At 52.8% G+C, this 16,253-nt stretch overlaps 3 protein-coding genes across 3 annotated transcripts; all 3 read left to right on the top strand.

Annotated features, from left to right (window-relative positions):
- Positions 1–2,143: 2,143 nt before the first annotated feature.
- UV8b_03713 (uncharacterized protein) lies at positions 2,144–3,467 on the top strand (the record flags this gene model as incomplete). Its single annotated transcript, XM_043141211.1, has 3 exons — positions 2,144–3,114; positions 3,185–3,237; positions 3,328–3,467. 3 exons carry the CDS (start codon positions 2,144–2,146, stop codon positions 3,465–3,467), a joined length of 1,164 nt encoding a protein of 387 aa, XP_042997145.1.
- A 3,504-nt stretch (positions 3,468–6,971) lies between these two features.
- Positions 6,972–8,929, top strand: UV8b_03712 (uncharacterized protein; the record flags this gene model as incomplete). Its single annotated transcript, XM_043141210.1, has 5 exons — positions 6,972–7,135; positions 7,258–7,410; positions 7,469–7,533; positions 7,626–8,317; positions 8,789–8,929. 5 exons carry the CDS (start codon positions 6,972–6,974, stop codon positions 8,927–8,929), a joined length of 1,215 nt encoding a protein of 404 aa, XP_042997144.1.
- Positions 8,930–14,960: 6,031 nt separating this feature from the next.
- UV8b_03711 (uncharacterized protein) lies at positions 14,961–15,955 on the top strand (the record flags this gene model as incomplete). Its single annotated transcript, XM_043141209.1, has 3 exons — positions 14,961–15,193; positions 15,267–15,326; positions 15,430–15,955. 3 exons carry the CDS (start codon positions 14,961–14,963, stop codon positions 15,953–15,955), a joined length of 819 nt encoding a protein of 272 aa, XP_042997143.1.
- Between the last annotated feature and the right edge of the window lie 298 nt (positions 15,956–16,253).

The raw sequence follows: 16,253 nt of genomic DNA, 5'->3' as shown, positions 1-16,253 counted from the left end.
CCTCCTTTAAAAGTAAAGATGACCCTACCCGACTTGCAGTTTACGAACATCTCCTCACCCCCCAAGATATGCCTTCATCTTTTAAAGAAACGAAAAAAAAAAAAATGGGGAAAAGGCCGCGCATGCTTTTGCTTATTTTCCATGAAACAGGTTAGCTTTCACTCTGGATTGGATATCCGATAAAACCGCAATTGAAAAGAAACCGACTCCCACAAAGACAAGACAAGACTTTCACGTGGCCAAGTAATCCTGATGCAACCTGCAACCCTGGTTTACACCTCGAGAGCTAGGTTTGACACGATGGGAAAGAAGTACGCTCTACTGTGTATTCAGCCGAAAGAAAGCAGGTGAGGCATGACCCTATAGCAACACTAGTCCGCACTCGGCATTAGTGTTGGATCGAACCCCTGGCATATTGGTAACGGGTGGGGGGGGGGGGGGGAACGGGGCCAGCGAGATTATCGAACCATATTTTTTTACCGTTTCCGTGGGGAATCGGCAAGTTGCAACCTGCAAGCCGACGTAGAGTCGTAATCTCGTAGACATGAGTCTCTTTTATCTCCTCCTGCATTACCTTCGCGGCAGGAGCATCGGGCAGGACATCGGGCTGTTCGTCGCGGAGAGGCCGTGCCAGGGGTCATAAAAAAACGTGAAAAGAACTGATCCGGGTCTTTTGCTTGGTCCGACCGTCCTTGTGTCGTTCCCTTGAAACATGAGTCGGCACGATTTTCGAGCTGGTCACCTCATTCTTTCATGTGTACGAGGCATCTAGAGTCCGGACAGACTACTTTTTGTGAGGAATCAGTGACACGGGATATGGCGAGCTACATGTCGCCGTATTAATTAACATGTATTGTAGATTCAATCCCACTCTTTATACAGATGTGTGTATGTTATGTATATGTTTATGTGTAACTGATTTTGATTTTTTTCTCCTTGATTTTTCTTCATTATTTACATCGTCGCAGTCGTTGTTTTCCCCTACTTTCCATTTCTATCGACTGGGAACTGCGTACAACGATTGGTTTTGCGGAAAAAGACGTCCTTTTGCCGCCATCCATATGACCTGTTACTTTCCAAGGCGGGTCTGAGCCTGCAAGCCACCCTCTCCAACTGTTTTTAGAGACTGGCAGGAAATAAAAAGACGATGAAGCGTCATGTACACATCATGGAAGCGGTCCATGATCCGTCGAATCCTCAACCTTTTTCTGTCTTGCCGTCTTTTGATTTTCTCATTGGCGATTTGTCTGATGATCAAAGTCGATAAAAAGAAGGAAAACACCTCGGAAAACACAGAAAAACTCGAGCAAAATTCACAGCCTTGCTCAACATTACATTATTTACATACCAAACTGTCCCTTTTTGGGGAAACCGACGGGGCTTCAACAAGACTCGACATCAGTCCGAGCCGTTTCAGGAATAGGGCAGGGCCGCTGATTGGATCTGCTGGGGGAGGCGTTCGTCAACCCCAACCTCAGCTGGCTAGCACCTGACCGTGTTACTTGAACAGGTAAGTCGAGCCTTCCCCAGACCAGAGCCTGCGGGGTCGCTCTTCCCTTCCCCTGCGGCTTTCGCCCGCGTCGCCACCAGCCAACAGTCAGCACTCAGCACTCAGCACTCAGCACTCAGCACTCAGCACTCAGCACTCAACACTACAAGTCATTGCAACGATGTCCACCAACCGACTCGCGGTTGCCTCTCCGACCCTGCATTTCGACAACCCGGTCCCCTAGCTGCCAAACTATAAGACACCGTCTGCTCTGGTCAAAAACATGTCTCGGTTACGCTGATGGCACCTGACAGGTCCGGAGCTCCAAGCGGCATCCTCTAGTCTCCCGTCCTCCCTCATCCCCCGTCAGCCCCCATCGGCCCCCATCTTGTCCGTCTCGTATCTCATCTACAAGCCAGACCATCTTTGACTCCATCTATCGGCGATCTACCCTTTCTTGGGGGCAGAGAGGGGGAAAAAAAAAGAGAAATAAAAATCACTAAACTGTTTTATAGACGATTCCAGTTCTTTGTCCGGCACATATACATGTCGACTTTTGCATCTGAAAACTCTTCAATCATCTTCTTTCTTGTTTCCCCCAAAATCTTTTATTCTTCTCATTATTTCCGAAAGCACCAACTGTTTAACGCCTCAATGGCCACCCGTACGGCTACAACAGACGCTACCTTGGTGGGCACCATCCGAGCAACCGCTGTATCGGCTCCCCCGCCTCAGTTGATGAGGGCAGTTCGTTTCCACGGCCAACGCGATATTCGACTCGATACCATCCCCGTTCCTCGAGTTGCTGAGGGTAAAGTCAAGATTGCTCCTAAATTCTGCGGCATCTGCGGATCTGACCTGCACGAATATCTGGGAGGTGCAAACCTGATCCCTAAGCCCGAGCATCCGCATCCCATCACCAAGGAGACGTTGCCACTGACACTGGGTCACGAGTTTTCCGGCATCGTCGAAGAAGTTGGCCATGGCGTAGAGTCCGTCAAGCCCGGTGACAGAGTCTGCGTGCAGCCAATCATTTATGACGGAGATTGCCGATCATGCGTCCGTGGCCTGGTCAACTGCTGCGATCGCAACGGCTTCGTTGGTCTTAGTGGATGGGGAGGCGGCCTGTGCGAGACCATGGTCGTGCCCGAGTCGTGCGTGAAGCAACTACCCGATAACGTCTCACTCCAGGAGGGCGCACTCGTGGAACCCCTAGCTGTTGGCTGGCACGCCGTCGATATTTCCCCCTTCAAGGAAACAGACAGCGTCTTGATTCTCGGTGCCGGTCCCATTGGCCTGGCTGTCGCTCAAGTGTTGATTGGCAGGGGGTGCAAAAACATCATGGTCAGCGAGGTGAGCACCAAGAGAAGAGAGTTTGCCACCCAGTTTGGCGCGCATCACACCATCGACCCCGTCAACGAAAACCTGGTGGCTAGAGTGTCCGAGTTGACCGGAGGGCTCGGCGCCGATGTTGCGTTTGACGCTGCAGGCGTGCAGACGGCACTGGACACGGCGTTTGATGCTTTGAAGGCCAGGGGCACTCTTGTAAACATTGCTGTTTGGGAGAAGAGAGCTGGGTTAGCCATGAACGGCCTGGTCTTCCGAGAGAGGGGCTACATGGGGGTGTAAGTTTTGCCCAAGCCTATCGGCATCAATCAGCGCCTCAAAACTTGCTAGCTAAACTTGCCATCACAGAGCCACATATAGCCTCGGTGATTTTGAGGCAGTGTTGGACGCAATCTCGACCGGTAAGGATGCATTGACCACGCGCACCACTTCCCCTTCCACCCCCCACCCCCCCCCCCCCCCCCGGCCTTTTCAATTTTAACGCATCATAGGTAAAATAAAACCTGCAAGAATGATTACCAAAACTATCAAGCTGGACCAAGTCGTTGAGGAAGGTTTCCACGCCCTGATCAACGATAAAGAGAACCAAGTCAAGATTCTTGTTGATGTTGGTGCCGGAAAGTTATCCTAAACTTTGGCTCGCAATGAAAAACAAGGGCTGGTGCATCGTATAAGAGTCTGTTACTGATTGAAAACGGAGCCAGATATGTATGTTTACGTGTATGCATGCGTGCGGGGTGGGGTGTATGCGCACTTGGGAGCCGTGATGATATGTAAGCCAGTCAATAACTATACGCAGAAGCTCCACGATAAAGCCGTGATGTGAATAGAACATGGAAACAGATGAGAAACGAAACATTGGCTGCCCAGCGTCGTCGTAGTACATTCCTGAAGGGGGGATGCGGAAGACGGCGAATCCATGGCGTTGAGGCTGGAAGAGGTAGGTACTAGGTACCTACCCCTGTTACCGATGGAGAAGGACCTGCCCTCGGCGATTAGGAGGTAGTTGGTCCTGCAGGAACGGCAACAACAGGTTACAGAGGCTAGGTACCTCAAGGAAGAGGTACGGAGTATTGACCTTATACGGAGTAGCAGAGCACATGCAAACTCCGGGACCTTGGGTTCCTGCGTGTCAGGTACATGTAGGTACCTGCAAAAATCCAGGAGGTAGGTGCAGAATTTCACCCAACGGCACCAGTAAGAATCGAGGAGACACCAGACCAGACCAGACCAGACGTCCGTGGTCGAGCTGGTCTGGTCGAGCTGCGGGACTTTGGGCGATTGTGGCAGGCTTTCAGTATCAGAGAAGAGGGCTTCAACAGAAGAGACAGCAAGATAGGCAAAGAAGCGATGGGCCAGCCTGGCGTTATCTGCCCTGCCAATGGGAGAGTATGGAGAAGATGGATGGATACGATCGAACGACGTACGCACGAGACAACTTGGCTCCAGTAATGAGAAGAACGAAAAGCATGCAAGACTACTGACCCAACACGAGTACGACCAGGTTCAAGGACACACCAGACACACCAGACACCTCGTGTAGACTGCAGAAAAGAAAATGCAGCGACCCCCAAACAGATGGTTTTGTTGCCCCGAGAAAGCCTGGTGTGCGATTCGTCCATGGTCAAAATAGCATTGGCAGCCAGCCTGGGCTTGGGCGCACATCTCCCGCACGCGGTTGGACAGCCAGCCGCATCAAACTTGTCCACACCCCCCGAGATGACCGACCGGTGGACGTAACCGCACACAAAGCTCGTGAATGGTGGGGGGGGGGAGGGGAAGGGGGGCTTCGGGAATGCACGTCTGCGTGAACAGGCGGGCGTACTCGGTACCAGGTCAGGCATTTTGACTCTTGAGTGAGTACTCGGGTACTGAGTATACGCAAGTCCATCTGGGCTGGGGCGAGCTCCCCGTGGCGGAATTAGGCCTCATACACCCACCCACTCCTGTGAGTTTGGAAGGTTTCTTGGCAGCCCAGGAGGCGGGTGTCCTCTGGGCCTTGGCGAGGTGTATTGTCTACGGAGTACTTACTACCTGGGTATCTAGGAAGGAAGCACACGTCCAAGGCGGCGTTTTAAGAGGAGGAGCCCCGGCGCTCGAAACGGCATCCAGGTCCCAGAGCCTGTCTTGCAGACACGTCACCGAGCTTTCTGCGCCACCAGCCCGGTCAAAACTTGCTCGCAGTGCGCAACAACCACGGTGGCGGCCAGCGCACAGGCGCCGGGACGACGATGGCTGACGGGGGAGAACCACTTGCTTTCCGGACGGGACGGTGGTCCGTGGATCGTGGCCAATGAGATATCCGCGCCTACCACGGCCCAGTTAGTGCGATGGATGATTGTTGGAATTGTTCACCGGTGCAGTCAGGTTACTGACTGCATCGGGGTGGTGAATCGGTGAAACGGGCATGTCAGAAGTCACTTGGGAGGCCCGTTTCGGTCCGTACTTTGGGAATGGCACCATGTGGCAGGCATGTGGTGACTACTGTAGCTAGGGCACTCGGAGTAGAGGCCAAAGCTGGACGTGGACGTGGACGTGGACGCGCCACGACCAATGATGCATCAGGGGCCCCCTTAAGCCTTTGGCTCTCAGAGGCTGTCCCTGTGCGCGGGATGGGACGCCTGTATCGTGCAGCAGCAGCGGCGCCTAGTCGATGATGGCTGGCTGCCGCTGGTTTGTCGATGTTATACTCCGTCCTCTCCGTACCTTGACTGATGATGCCAAGTCCCGCCGCCCGCCGCCTTTCTTTGCCTTTGCCTCTTCGGTTTTTTTTTTTTTTTTTTTTTTTTTTAACGAGTACTCCGTACTGCAATGTTCGATTCTTATCTACCAATCACATTAGAAGCCGCCCCCTCCGCCAAAGAGGGAAAGCGCAAGCCACATCACCTGCCGTTCCCTCGATGTTTCTCCGCAAACCTCCGCTTTCGCTGATCCATCATCTTGAAAGTTGGAACTAAATAACTAAAACGACTCACCGACCGCACCATGGTTGAGAAACGCGAAATCCACCCAAGTATGCTGATTCGTCATGTGCTACGCCTGGCGCTTCATCGCAGTCTTTCCAACTACTTCATCACCCGCGCATAGTGGTCCTTGGAGGTCTCCCCAGCCGCTGGTGACGGATGAAGATGCAAGCTGCATGGCGCAAGCACCAATCTCCATACCAATGTCGTCGCCAAATGGCCTTCTTGATCGACATATACACCGTTGAATACCCTGTTCCTGTCTGTTACCCTTCGCGAAAAATGAATCAAATCTGGCCAGCCGGAGCTGCAACAAGACGGGATGCCAGTCAGGAAAGCCTAGAGGCGAGTTTGGCCCACATGGGACAGGCTGGAAGAGAGCGTTATATGGTCTCGCGCCATGGGAATTTCACGCCAAGAGCGCCCATCATGGCATCGGAGGGATTGCGATGGCTTGACGAATGCTCAACTCAACGTCCATGACATCTAGTTAACTGTGCGACGCTTCCAGACTCGTGCAGCACAACTTTCTAGCAAGAGTTGCAGCAAAATGGAGAGATTTGACGAGAGATTCGGCAAGGGAATCAGTGCAAATTGTGGTTCGCGTCCCCTCCATCACTTCCAAGGACCCAGGTAGTCATGGCCTTGGCCTCAATGCTGATTGCAGCCTTGCTTCGAACTTTGCTGACTATGCTGGTGGCCGAGAAAAACAACCAAGGGAAACCTTTCGCAGCAGCCGATGATCTTTTGTTTCCAAAACTCTTCTACAAGCTTAGCTTCTTCCTCCAACAGCGTACAACAATTCGCCTGATTGACCGGCCCAAAATGCCCGCCACTACCAAGTCGGTTGCCTAATGCAGTGCAATAAGTGCTTGCATTTCCGTTGAAGGGCGTCACTGAGCGGAAATTTCCCATGATGAAGCAAGCAATTTTAACGCGCGGCGTGCCACATTGCCGGCGATCAGTAGTCGTACTCAACATGGCCGTTCGATCCATCCGTGGAACTGACGCTATCAAGCCATGATGTTCTTGAGGGACAATATCCAGTTGGGGGGACGCCTGGAATTACAAGACGAAAGACCTAGGCTACTAGGTTCGAAAATTCAAGATTTTCTGGGTCTCTGCGAAATGATGGATTTCATTGACATCAAGGACACACGTCACTAGGGAACATGTCCAGGATTGACCCTCATATGGTCACACATGAAAAATGCTTTATTCGCGAGACGTCAGTAGACGTGCTGTTCGCCATTGGGTCTGTTCACGGAGCTCCTCCTGCTCTGGCCTGGCCTGCCTCTGGCTCGAGGGTTGGGAAGTTTGCGCCAAACTGTATTCGGTAAGCAGAGAAGGGCTTGAAGAATCTGATGTCGCCCAGGTTCTCGGCACCAGGTGGCTTGCCCATGTGCGAGACCAGCTATATTTCTCTCATGTCCTAACCCTGACTGACGGATGTGAAAGCCATGTCGATCCAGAGACCCCTGGTTTCATTCGCACAGTCGGCGAGCTGGGTCTTGCCGTGGCAGCATCTTTCGGTGCGTTCATGGACGGTCCGGACTTGATCGTCACCTATTCTGTTGGAGATGGTGAGGCGGCAGCTGGACCGATAGCATGGTTTGTCGCCACATAGTCTTCGAGAAAGGCCTTGGTTGCAGCGCTAATAAACAGCTAGGGCCTGGCGTGCGATCAAGTATCTGGACGCGGCTGAGTCTGGGTACAAACATCCCGATTTTACACGTCAATCAACGACTTCACGATCAGTGAGCGAACCATTTTTTATTTGGCTGCATGGACAGCAAGTAGCTTTTGTTGCGCTGTTCTGGGTGAAGTCTATGGCAAGATGACGAAAGGCCTCGTCATGCCCTCGAGACCAAAGCCAGCAAAGAGAAGGGTCGCTTTTTGCGTTTTGCAAGATTGGTTAGAGAGCTACAACAACGTCGAGCCATCTACTGTTGCCGAATCGCGTTCCTCGGCGAAGGAGCCCGAGAAGAACCGGAGAACCCGACAAGCTTCCGCATCTTTCTCCCCCGATAAACTGGAGAGCAGCAAAATCGGTGCCTTGATACGAACTGGTGCGGCTTGGTACAACAAGTCCGGGAGAATCTTGAGTGGAATCAGTACTCTCGAGCTCGGGGGCGGTCGGGTGATTGAGGTTCCGTCGGCGCCTTGCTGCCAGGGATCTATGCAGGGATATAGCCTGACGGGACAAACTGCCGTCTTCCCCAGCCACGAGCCATTTCTGGGCCTCGTTCACACAATGATTGTTCACCATGGCAAATTCTGCAGGATGGCGCGGACGCTCCCCGTTGGAGAGGCAGTCTACATTGCATCAACTACGTCGAGACTACCTAAACTCTCGGGCTCGAGAGCCAGAGTGGCCAACGTTGGCGACTTGTTGGTCTTGGCAGCAGAATCGCTTCATCCGCATGCACGGTGGCAGCCCGACTTTGTCAACGACATGTTTTGCACTGAACAAGCCAGTCTGCTTCAGTTATCACAGCTACGCGGCAGAGCGGCAGGGGTAGGGTCTTTTGTTTGATGGCCCCGTATTGGCCTGCATGTCCGTTGAGGGACACGGGGAAGTAGGGAGCATTCTCGCCCGGTTCGACACGGTGCTCGTCTATGGCGTGAGTTGGTTCCTTGTAGCCTGGAGGGCGTTGAAGGCAGCAGGGAAGGATGCGGGTGCCCTGGTGCTCAAGGAAACGCATCCGGGAATACTCGATGCATGATGTAGAACGAAAAGGGTGAGTTGAACCACGCGGTATTCCTGGCGAGGAAAGAGGACCAACTTGACCAGATGCCGATGATGCCGATATTTAGTCGGCGTGTTCAAGAATGCGGGTGCATGACTGCGGACGGATGGATTAGGTTGAGGGGAGGTCAACTCAGTAACCTGGTTGCTCGGAGATGACTACATGAGGATCTGGATGTTGGGACGAGTCTCTTGACAGCCTGGACACGCATTGTGCAATGTGCTGGGTCATGCCATCAGAAAATTGCCCGGACCACACTTGGCGAGTTTGAAAAGGGCGAAGATTTCCACACCATCAACACTAGGCACTCCCGTACCATGGCGGACTCGGTCGCTTCGAGCTTCAAAGCCATACGTATAATTAGATTACATACACGGTGACAACCTCGGCCGACGAGATGAGATGTGCAAGCGGTCTGCTGCATATGCCAATGTACCACCGCCAGCGGCGGTCTCGTCACGTACTCAAAAGTGGGCAAATTCCCACCTGCCCGAGGCGAAGCATGCATGACATGACAACGTTGGCTGTATGCGCTTGGATGGACAGGACTCAGGGAGGAGACGAGTCTCTCTGATTATTCAGCTGAAGGAGGTGCGGTGCGGTACATGGTTGCGAGGCCGTTGAAGTTGAACGGAGGGAACGACGGAGGGAACGACGGTGGGGGATCGAGCGATCCTGGAGACGGAGAGCGCCGGCGGCAAGGTGAAGAATTGCAGGGCTGCTCGATGAAAACACAACACACGTACGGAGTACGGTTCTTTGGAAGGTGGCAGGCAGGCAGGCTAGCGATGAGACTGCGACTATGGTTCGAAGCACGTTTACGTTGGCCAAGGTTTAAACTATGGATCTCCAAAACGGCATGGCGAATACTCCGTTCAGATTAACCATTCATTATGTACCTTGCCTTGCCTTGGCAAGCCAACCAGCCGTTGGTCGCCCCGCAATCTGGTACCTTGATGGTGCCGCTGGCCCCACCAGCGACTGTTACAAAGTGCAGTCAGTGTGCATTTAGTTGCTACCCTTTTTAAGCTTTTTTTTTTTTTTTTTTTTTCGGGGGGGGTTTTTTTTTTCGGATTCTTTTCTAGCCCCTAGCAGAAATTGTATTTTTAGTAGGCGAAAAAATTCAAAAAAATTCCTCGTAGACCAGACCTCATGCAGTCAGTCAGTCAGGCAGGCAGGCAGGCAGGCAGGCGCCTGAGGCAGCAGCACCAGCTGGCACCATCTCTATTAGGCAGTGCCCAGGGCACACACCAGACGGAAGGCAAAATTTGCAACTACACCAATCACCAGACGTCATCAGGGTTGCGCCTTCCCCCTCCCCTTGCTTCCAGAGAACGGGGTTCGTTTCACGGCTCGCCATGCAAGACAATGCCGGGCGCGAATAGGTCGGGATATATTGCTCCAATGGCCCGTTTCAGATTGCGCAGGGGAAAAAAGAGGACGCCCACGGCTGGTTGAGACTACATATCAACCGACCTATGCCCCCCCCTAGTCATTCGACCCCCCCATAATAACTTAACAGACCTGACCAATGCTCTTTCCTAATATAGAGATACGCTAATAAATAATAGTAGATCCTTTAATCTATAGTAGCCACTAGACTATAAGTATCTTTATATATATTTTTCTATAGTGAGTGACTTCCCTTATATTTTTACTAGGTATCCCTACCTAGGAACCTAATATTAAAAGTAAATAAAGTACCTTTAAATAGACTTTTCTATAGAAAGTGACTTCCTTTCTTTTATTAGGTAGGTACCTAGGTCCTTAAGTACTATAGATAGAAAAAGTACCTTTATATATATTTTTCTATATAAAGTGACTTCTTATATTTCTACTAAGTACCTAGTACCTACCTAGGTAGGTACTAGGGATAGAAAGAGAGGTACCTTTATATATATATTTCTATAGAAAGTGACTTCTTTATCTTCTTTTACTAGGTACCCCTACTATAGAACCTAAGAAATAGTAGAGAAAGTACCTTTCTATATTATTTTCTATATAAAGTGACTCCTTTAATTTCTTTTACTAGGTACCCCTACCTAAGAACCTAGTAAAATATTAGAGAAAGTACTTCTCTATATAGCTTTCTATACAAAGTGACCTGACCCACTATTCCCTAATAAACCAATTATATTAAGAGTATAGCCCACAGCAATGGTCAGGTCAGTTAAGTTATTATGGGGGGGTCGGATGACAAGGGGGGGACACAGGTCGGTTGACCTGTACCCTCCGGCTGGTTGCTTTTGTGTGGGGGAGGCCTCGGAGCCCCCCTTTGCGGACGTTGCAGCGCCAACATGAAAAGACGACGGGACGGCAGGCAGGCAACAAGGGTTTTTGGCTGTTTAGATGACCACTTGCCGGTTTGCGGTTCTTTTCTTTCTTCTTTTTCCTTGTTCTTGTTCTTTCTGTCACCTTTACGGGCAACAAGGAAAGCCACGGCGGGCCATCCGTCCGTCAGTCCGTCACCCCCGACAGCGGGCGGGGCATCGATTGCATCAATATTGCGCAATGAGGCGTCGTCGCGGCAAACGTGTTTTTTAGGCCTTGCCTCTGCCCTGGTGCGCCCGGGAGATTTTATTCCGATGCAAAGCAGACGACAAAACCGAGACTGGCAGAACGGCAGACGGCAGATGGCAGACGGCAGACGGCAGACGGCAGACGGCAGATGGCAGATTGCCAGCCACCAACCAGTCCGAGCACGACTGAATGCCTCGTCTGTGATTCGTGGTTCGAGGTCTCGTGCAAATGATTGCGTGCGACTTGCTGCGCCAGCCACCATCAACCAACCGGAAAACACACCCCATCCCTAATTCCACCCCCACCCCCCACTCCCCCCTCTTCTATGCTGTCCCGTGGAAGAATGCCCGCTTGTAACCCAAGCACGTTCAGTGTTCCTTATCAACCACGTGGAGGACATATATCCCCTGATGACTTTGTGTATTTCTTTAATTATTTATTTTTTTTCTTTTTATTTTTGTTATTTACTTCCCCCCCCCCCCCCCCCCCCCTCGACGCACCAAGGGATTCGGAAAGAGACGTCCAAGGCAGGCAGGGTGGCGCTCCCCGCAGACAAACTATTTGTCGCACAAGTTCTTCAACTGGGCATCATGGGACCGGCAAAGCTGGAACGCGCTGCAAAGTTCAAACAAAACGCATCGGCGGGCGGGGGCTCCTCTGGCGTGGCTGGAATTTTCAAATCTCCCCATGACCGGCCATTCCATTCTGGTCTTGGTGCCGTTTGGCCTGTCCCTGGGGGCCCCCTTTTAATCAACATCAACATGTCTGTCTGTCGTCTGTCTGTCTGTCTGTCCCCTTCTCGTGCTCCACTTGGGTTCCGTTCTGTTTTGGTTCTGGTTCTGGTTCTGGTTCTGTGCCTGGCATGGAGGCATGCGGAGTTGCTTATCGGGCGTGAATGGAACCCGTGCGTTGTTTTTTTTTTCCCGGTTTTTTTTTTTTTTCGTTTTTTTTTTTCTTTTCTATTTTTTTTTCTAGTTTTTCCCCCTACTTCTTCGCGGGAAATCACCCGCAGGTCCGTACAGTACCGTACGTACCGGACTCTATGCGGATCTTGGTCAACGCTGTGATGCGTCATGACAGATGACTGATGATGGCCTGGGGTGCTGCAACTTGCCTGGCAGCCCCCCTAGCACCACCCTAGCACCACCCTAGCACCACCCCACCCCGCAGGTCAATCGGAGCCTGCGCCCCGCCCCGCCCCGCCCCGCCGCTGCCCTGGGTTCGCTGTGGACGAACTGCTCTCTATACGCCGTACTTGACATAAGCCGGACGTTTTGGTTGGGGAGCGCCTGGAACTTACTATTATTAGGGTGCACAGGGCGGCCGTTCAATGTTCATCGTCCACTGGTGGATGGGTGGCTTGCAGGGGAACGCAAAGCTTTGTTTTGCTCTCTGTCTGTTTTGTTTGTTGCGGCTGCCGTCGACTTGCTTGCTACGTTTGGTCTCTGCTTGCTACGTTTGAGTTTTGAGTTTTGAGTCTGAGTCTGAGTTTGAGTTTGAGCTTGGGGTTTGAGTTTTAGGTTTAGTCGCCAAATCATCCGTTGTCCAAACGTTGTGCTTTTCCCCCTCTTTATGAACAAAAAAAAAAAAAAAAAAACCAACCAATCCACCAACCAACCAACCAACCAACCAACCAACCAACCAACCAACCAAAAAAATTAATTAATTAAATAATTAAATAAATCCGAGGGTGCAAAAGCCCGCAAAAGCAAAGCCTCTCCCCGCAACTTTCTTGCCACATGCCATGCTAGGTACGTACTCCGTACTCCGTACTCCGGACACATAGCCCGCATACCAGGGGACTGCTGAGTCTGACAGACAAGCCCGCCCGCGTTCCGACAGAGTAACGGATCGATACTCAAAAGTCGCCAAAACCGTTCAAACGCTACTACCAGGCAAACCACAAGGGCGTGGGAATTTCCCGCGTCCCTTTGACCTCATCTCATCCTACCCCCCACCCCCCCCCCCCAAGGCCCATTCATTCCTTGTCTGCTCCCCCAAACCATCAGCCCCCGCAGCAACTGATTGCCCGGTTGGGAATAGCCTCTCCAGTCGCTCGACAAACACAAGTCGCCATCCAGTCATCAAATCACGCCCCTCCGCCCCACAATTATTGCCCATTGCGCAAACCAAGCACGCAAAGTTGGGTTGGGGGAAAGGCTTTGGTTCGCAATGCAAATTCGAATCGCATGCATTGGGGCTTGCATTGAGGCTTGCATGGGGGCTTGCAGAAAAGCAAGGCCAGCTGTCGTGCCAGGTCCCGCCGGTCCCCGCCGCCGTCCCCGCAGGGCTCGCCGTTCGAAAACTTTGTGACTCTTGTGTTGATTTGTTGATCCTGATCCTGACTGGATCCTGCCATGGCATCATCAACCCAATTTGCCAATTTGCCAAGTGCCAGCACCAGGGCCGGCAGCATAACGCCAGACATTGACGATAGCACGTAGTACTGTGCTGTACCGACGACCAGACGACCAGACTTGGCCATGGCAGTGCCTCTCCGCTCTCGGCGCCTATGTCTTTGATGCACATGGCACCCAGATGGAAAGAAATCGTGCCCATACCGGACCGCCAAGCCACGTACTTGCGTCAACTCAACGTGAGTGTGCGTGTGTGTTGTGTTGTGGCATTTGTTGCCTGTCACGTCATCTTGAGACGAGACGACGAACACGCCAGAGAAACCCTTTTTCAACTCCGTAGTCCGTACATTAGGCTCTCCTTAACCCGCGCCCCCCCCGACTCCCGGCTCCCTTGAATCCTGAGCATCCATCCCCTCGGCTGCACCAATTAGGCATCCCGTATCGAGCTTGCTTTGATCAGCACCCCGAAGGGAAAAAAAAAAAAAAAAAAAAAAAAAAAAAAGAGAGAAAAGAAAAAGAGCCTTGCAGGTTTCTGCGCAGCCAACTTGGGCGCCAGCAATTCGCAGAGGCTAATGCACCAGCGGCGGCTAGGCAAGCTTATCTCCCTGAAGATACCTAAGGCAGCTACCTAGGTACCTACCTACCTGGGTACCTAACCTACCTACCTAGGTACCTAACCTACCTACCTAGGTACCTAACCTAGGAGGTGTCTGGGGGCTCGCCTCGCTTTGCCGTGTTCCGTGTTTCCGTCAAGTCCCCACTGTCCAGTCCTTTGTTTCCCTCGAGTGCACTGCCTGCCAGCCTAGCCTGCTGGTGCGATACGGTGCGATACGGTGCATACGATACGGTCTGGTGGGGTGCACCTTCCTTATGACCTGATTGCTACGTCGATATCTTGTCTGATCAGGTCAGGTCAGGTCAGGTCTTGTCTGGCACGCCCTTGTCGCCTCCCCCAGGCCCCCGGGGGCCTCTTTATCGCCTTATCCCTTATCACCACCACCACCACCACCAACTGACTGGACTTGCCTTTCTTTCTTTACCTTACCCTTACCACACCCGTGACTTTATTTAGAGCGACCCGAGGCCCATCCAAGCGCCCCCCCCCCCTCCCCCACCCCTCTCTTGGATCCGATAAGCATTGATCCTTAGAACCGGTCTCGGCGCATCATTCATCGTTTCCCAACAACACGCGGACATTGAACGTTCATTCCCCCCTCCCGACTCACATCTCCTGTCGGCCACGTCGAAGCGTCTTCCAGCCATATAACAAGCACCGACAGAGTGCGTGTTCTCGAGTTTATACGGCCTTTAACTGGCAACCGACAACTGGCAACCGACAACTGGCTACCGGCCGACCGGCGAGCATATCTTATCGTTCAAGTTCCAAACATCCATCAAGTCGAGGGCCTGTCTGTCATCTTGGGACGACGGCAAAAGCCTTTTGCTGTGCATCCGTTGCGGTGCTCGGCGCCTCCTGACAAGAATCGTCCCCAAAGCCGCCTTGTGAAAAAAAAAACCCCCCCGTACCTTGATAATGCATCACAACCGCCGAAAATCCGGCCACGGCCACAACAGCTCCTCCACGACGGACGTTCGCCGGGCCGTCACAGCAACCGACCCCTCGGCAAGGCACAAAAGACCTAGCATGACCAGGCGCCATACACCTGTCGCGGCTCAGAAGCAAAGCCGCAGCCACCGTGACCGTGACCGTGACCGTGACCCCTACGACGCTTGGGACGACGAGAGAGAAAGCTTCCCGCAATTCTGGTATGATACACATGCCCGACCTTTTCCCCTCTCCTGAGCGCTAACCCGCCTTTTATTTTCTCCCCTTGCACAGCATGACTTGCGAGAAACAATTTGTTCCTCATGATGACAAACACCTCTACTGCTCCGAGTCGTAAGTGTGCCATGCCCGCGAATCGACCTCCCCCCCCCCGGCTCGGCTTGTCCGTCAAACCGACTGGCATAGTCAACCCGAAACTGACGTGACTCTTGCTTAGTTGCCGACGTGTCGATCAGAGCTCAACCTGCAAGTCGCAGTCGCAGGCGTGCAAATCCGCTCTCGGCAACCACCACCCATACCACACATACTACACGACGGAGAGTTTGGAACCTCGCGACATTATCCCTCGAGCCTCGCCATCTCGTCCCAACTCGATCCACTTCAGCCAGTCGCCGCCCGAGTCGCCGGGGACGCTATCGACGAATCACCACTCTCTCGCTCTCTCCGCTCTCCGATCTCTCACCATCGGCCCGCCAAGTCCACCGTCGCCCACAGCAAGCAACGGCAGCGGCATCTGGCCGTTCAGCCGGAGCGCGGCCACCAGCCCCGCCGGGTCCTACCCGCGGCCCTGGGGGGCTTGCATGTCGTCAACGTACGACGCTGGCCATTACCAATACGCCACGGGTGCTTACACCCACGACTCGGGCTCCGCCGGCTTGGATCGGCCATTGCCGATCCGCCATCCGGGGGCCTCTTCACGACCCAAAAGCATCGAATTAGTGACTCCGGTATTGAGGCGGTAGTGCTTGCACCGCGCTTGGCAGAGCACCCCCTTCCCCCCCACCTGATTGGATCGCCCCTAAAAAAGGATTTCCAAAAAAAGAAAAAAAAACGAAGAACAGAAGAAGCCCAAAAAAACAAAACAAAACAAAACAAAACAAAACAAAACAAAAAGACGGCGCTATTTCAACCGAGCCCGTCATCTCAGGCCTGGGCTCATTGTGGGGTTTTCTCGCCAAGGCGTCCAACGGGCTACGACTCGACTGGGGGTACCTGCGCCCTGTCGCCGTGCTTCCCCTGCTGCAGGGGTCTGTCTCGTTT

The sequence above is a fragment of the Ustilaginoidea virens genome, chromosome 3, assembly GCF_000687475.1.
Source record: "Ustilaginoidea virens chromosome 3, complete sequence".
Taxonomy (NCBI): Eukaryota; Fungi; Ascomycota; class Sordariomycetes; order Hypocreales; family Clavicipitaceae; genus Ustilaginoidea; species Ustilaginoidea virens.
Note: the sequence above shows the minus strand (reverse complement) of the source record. Positions and strands in the feature narration are given on the sequence as shown.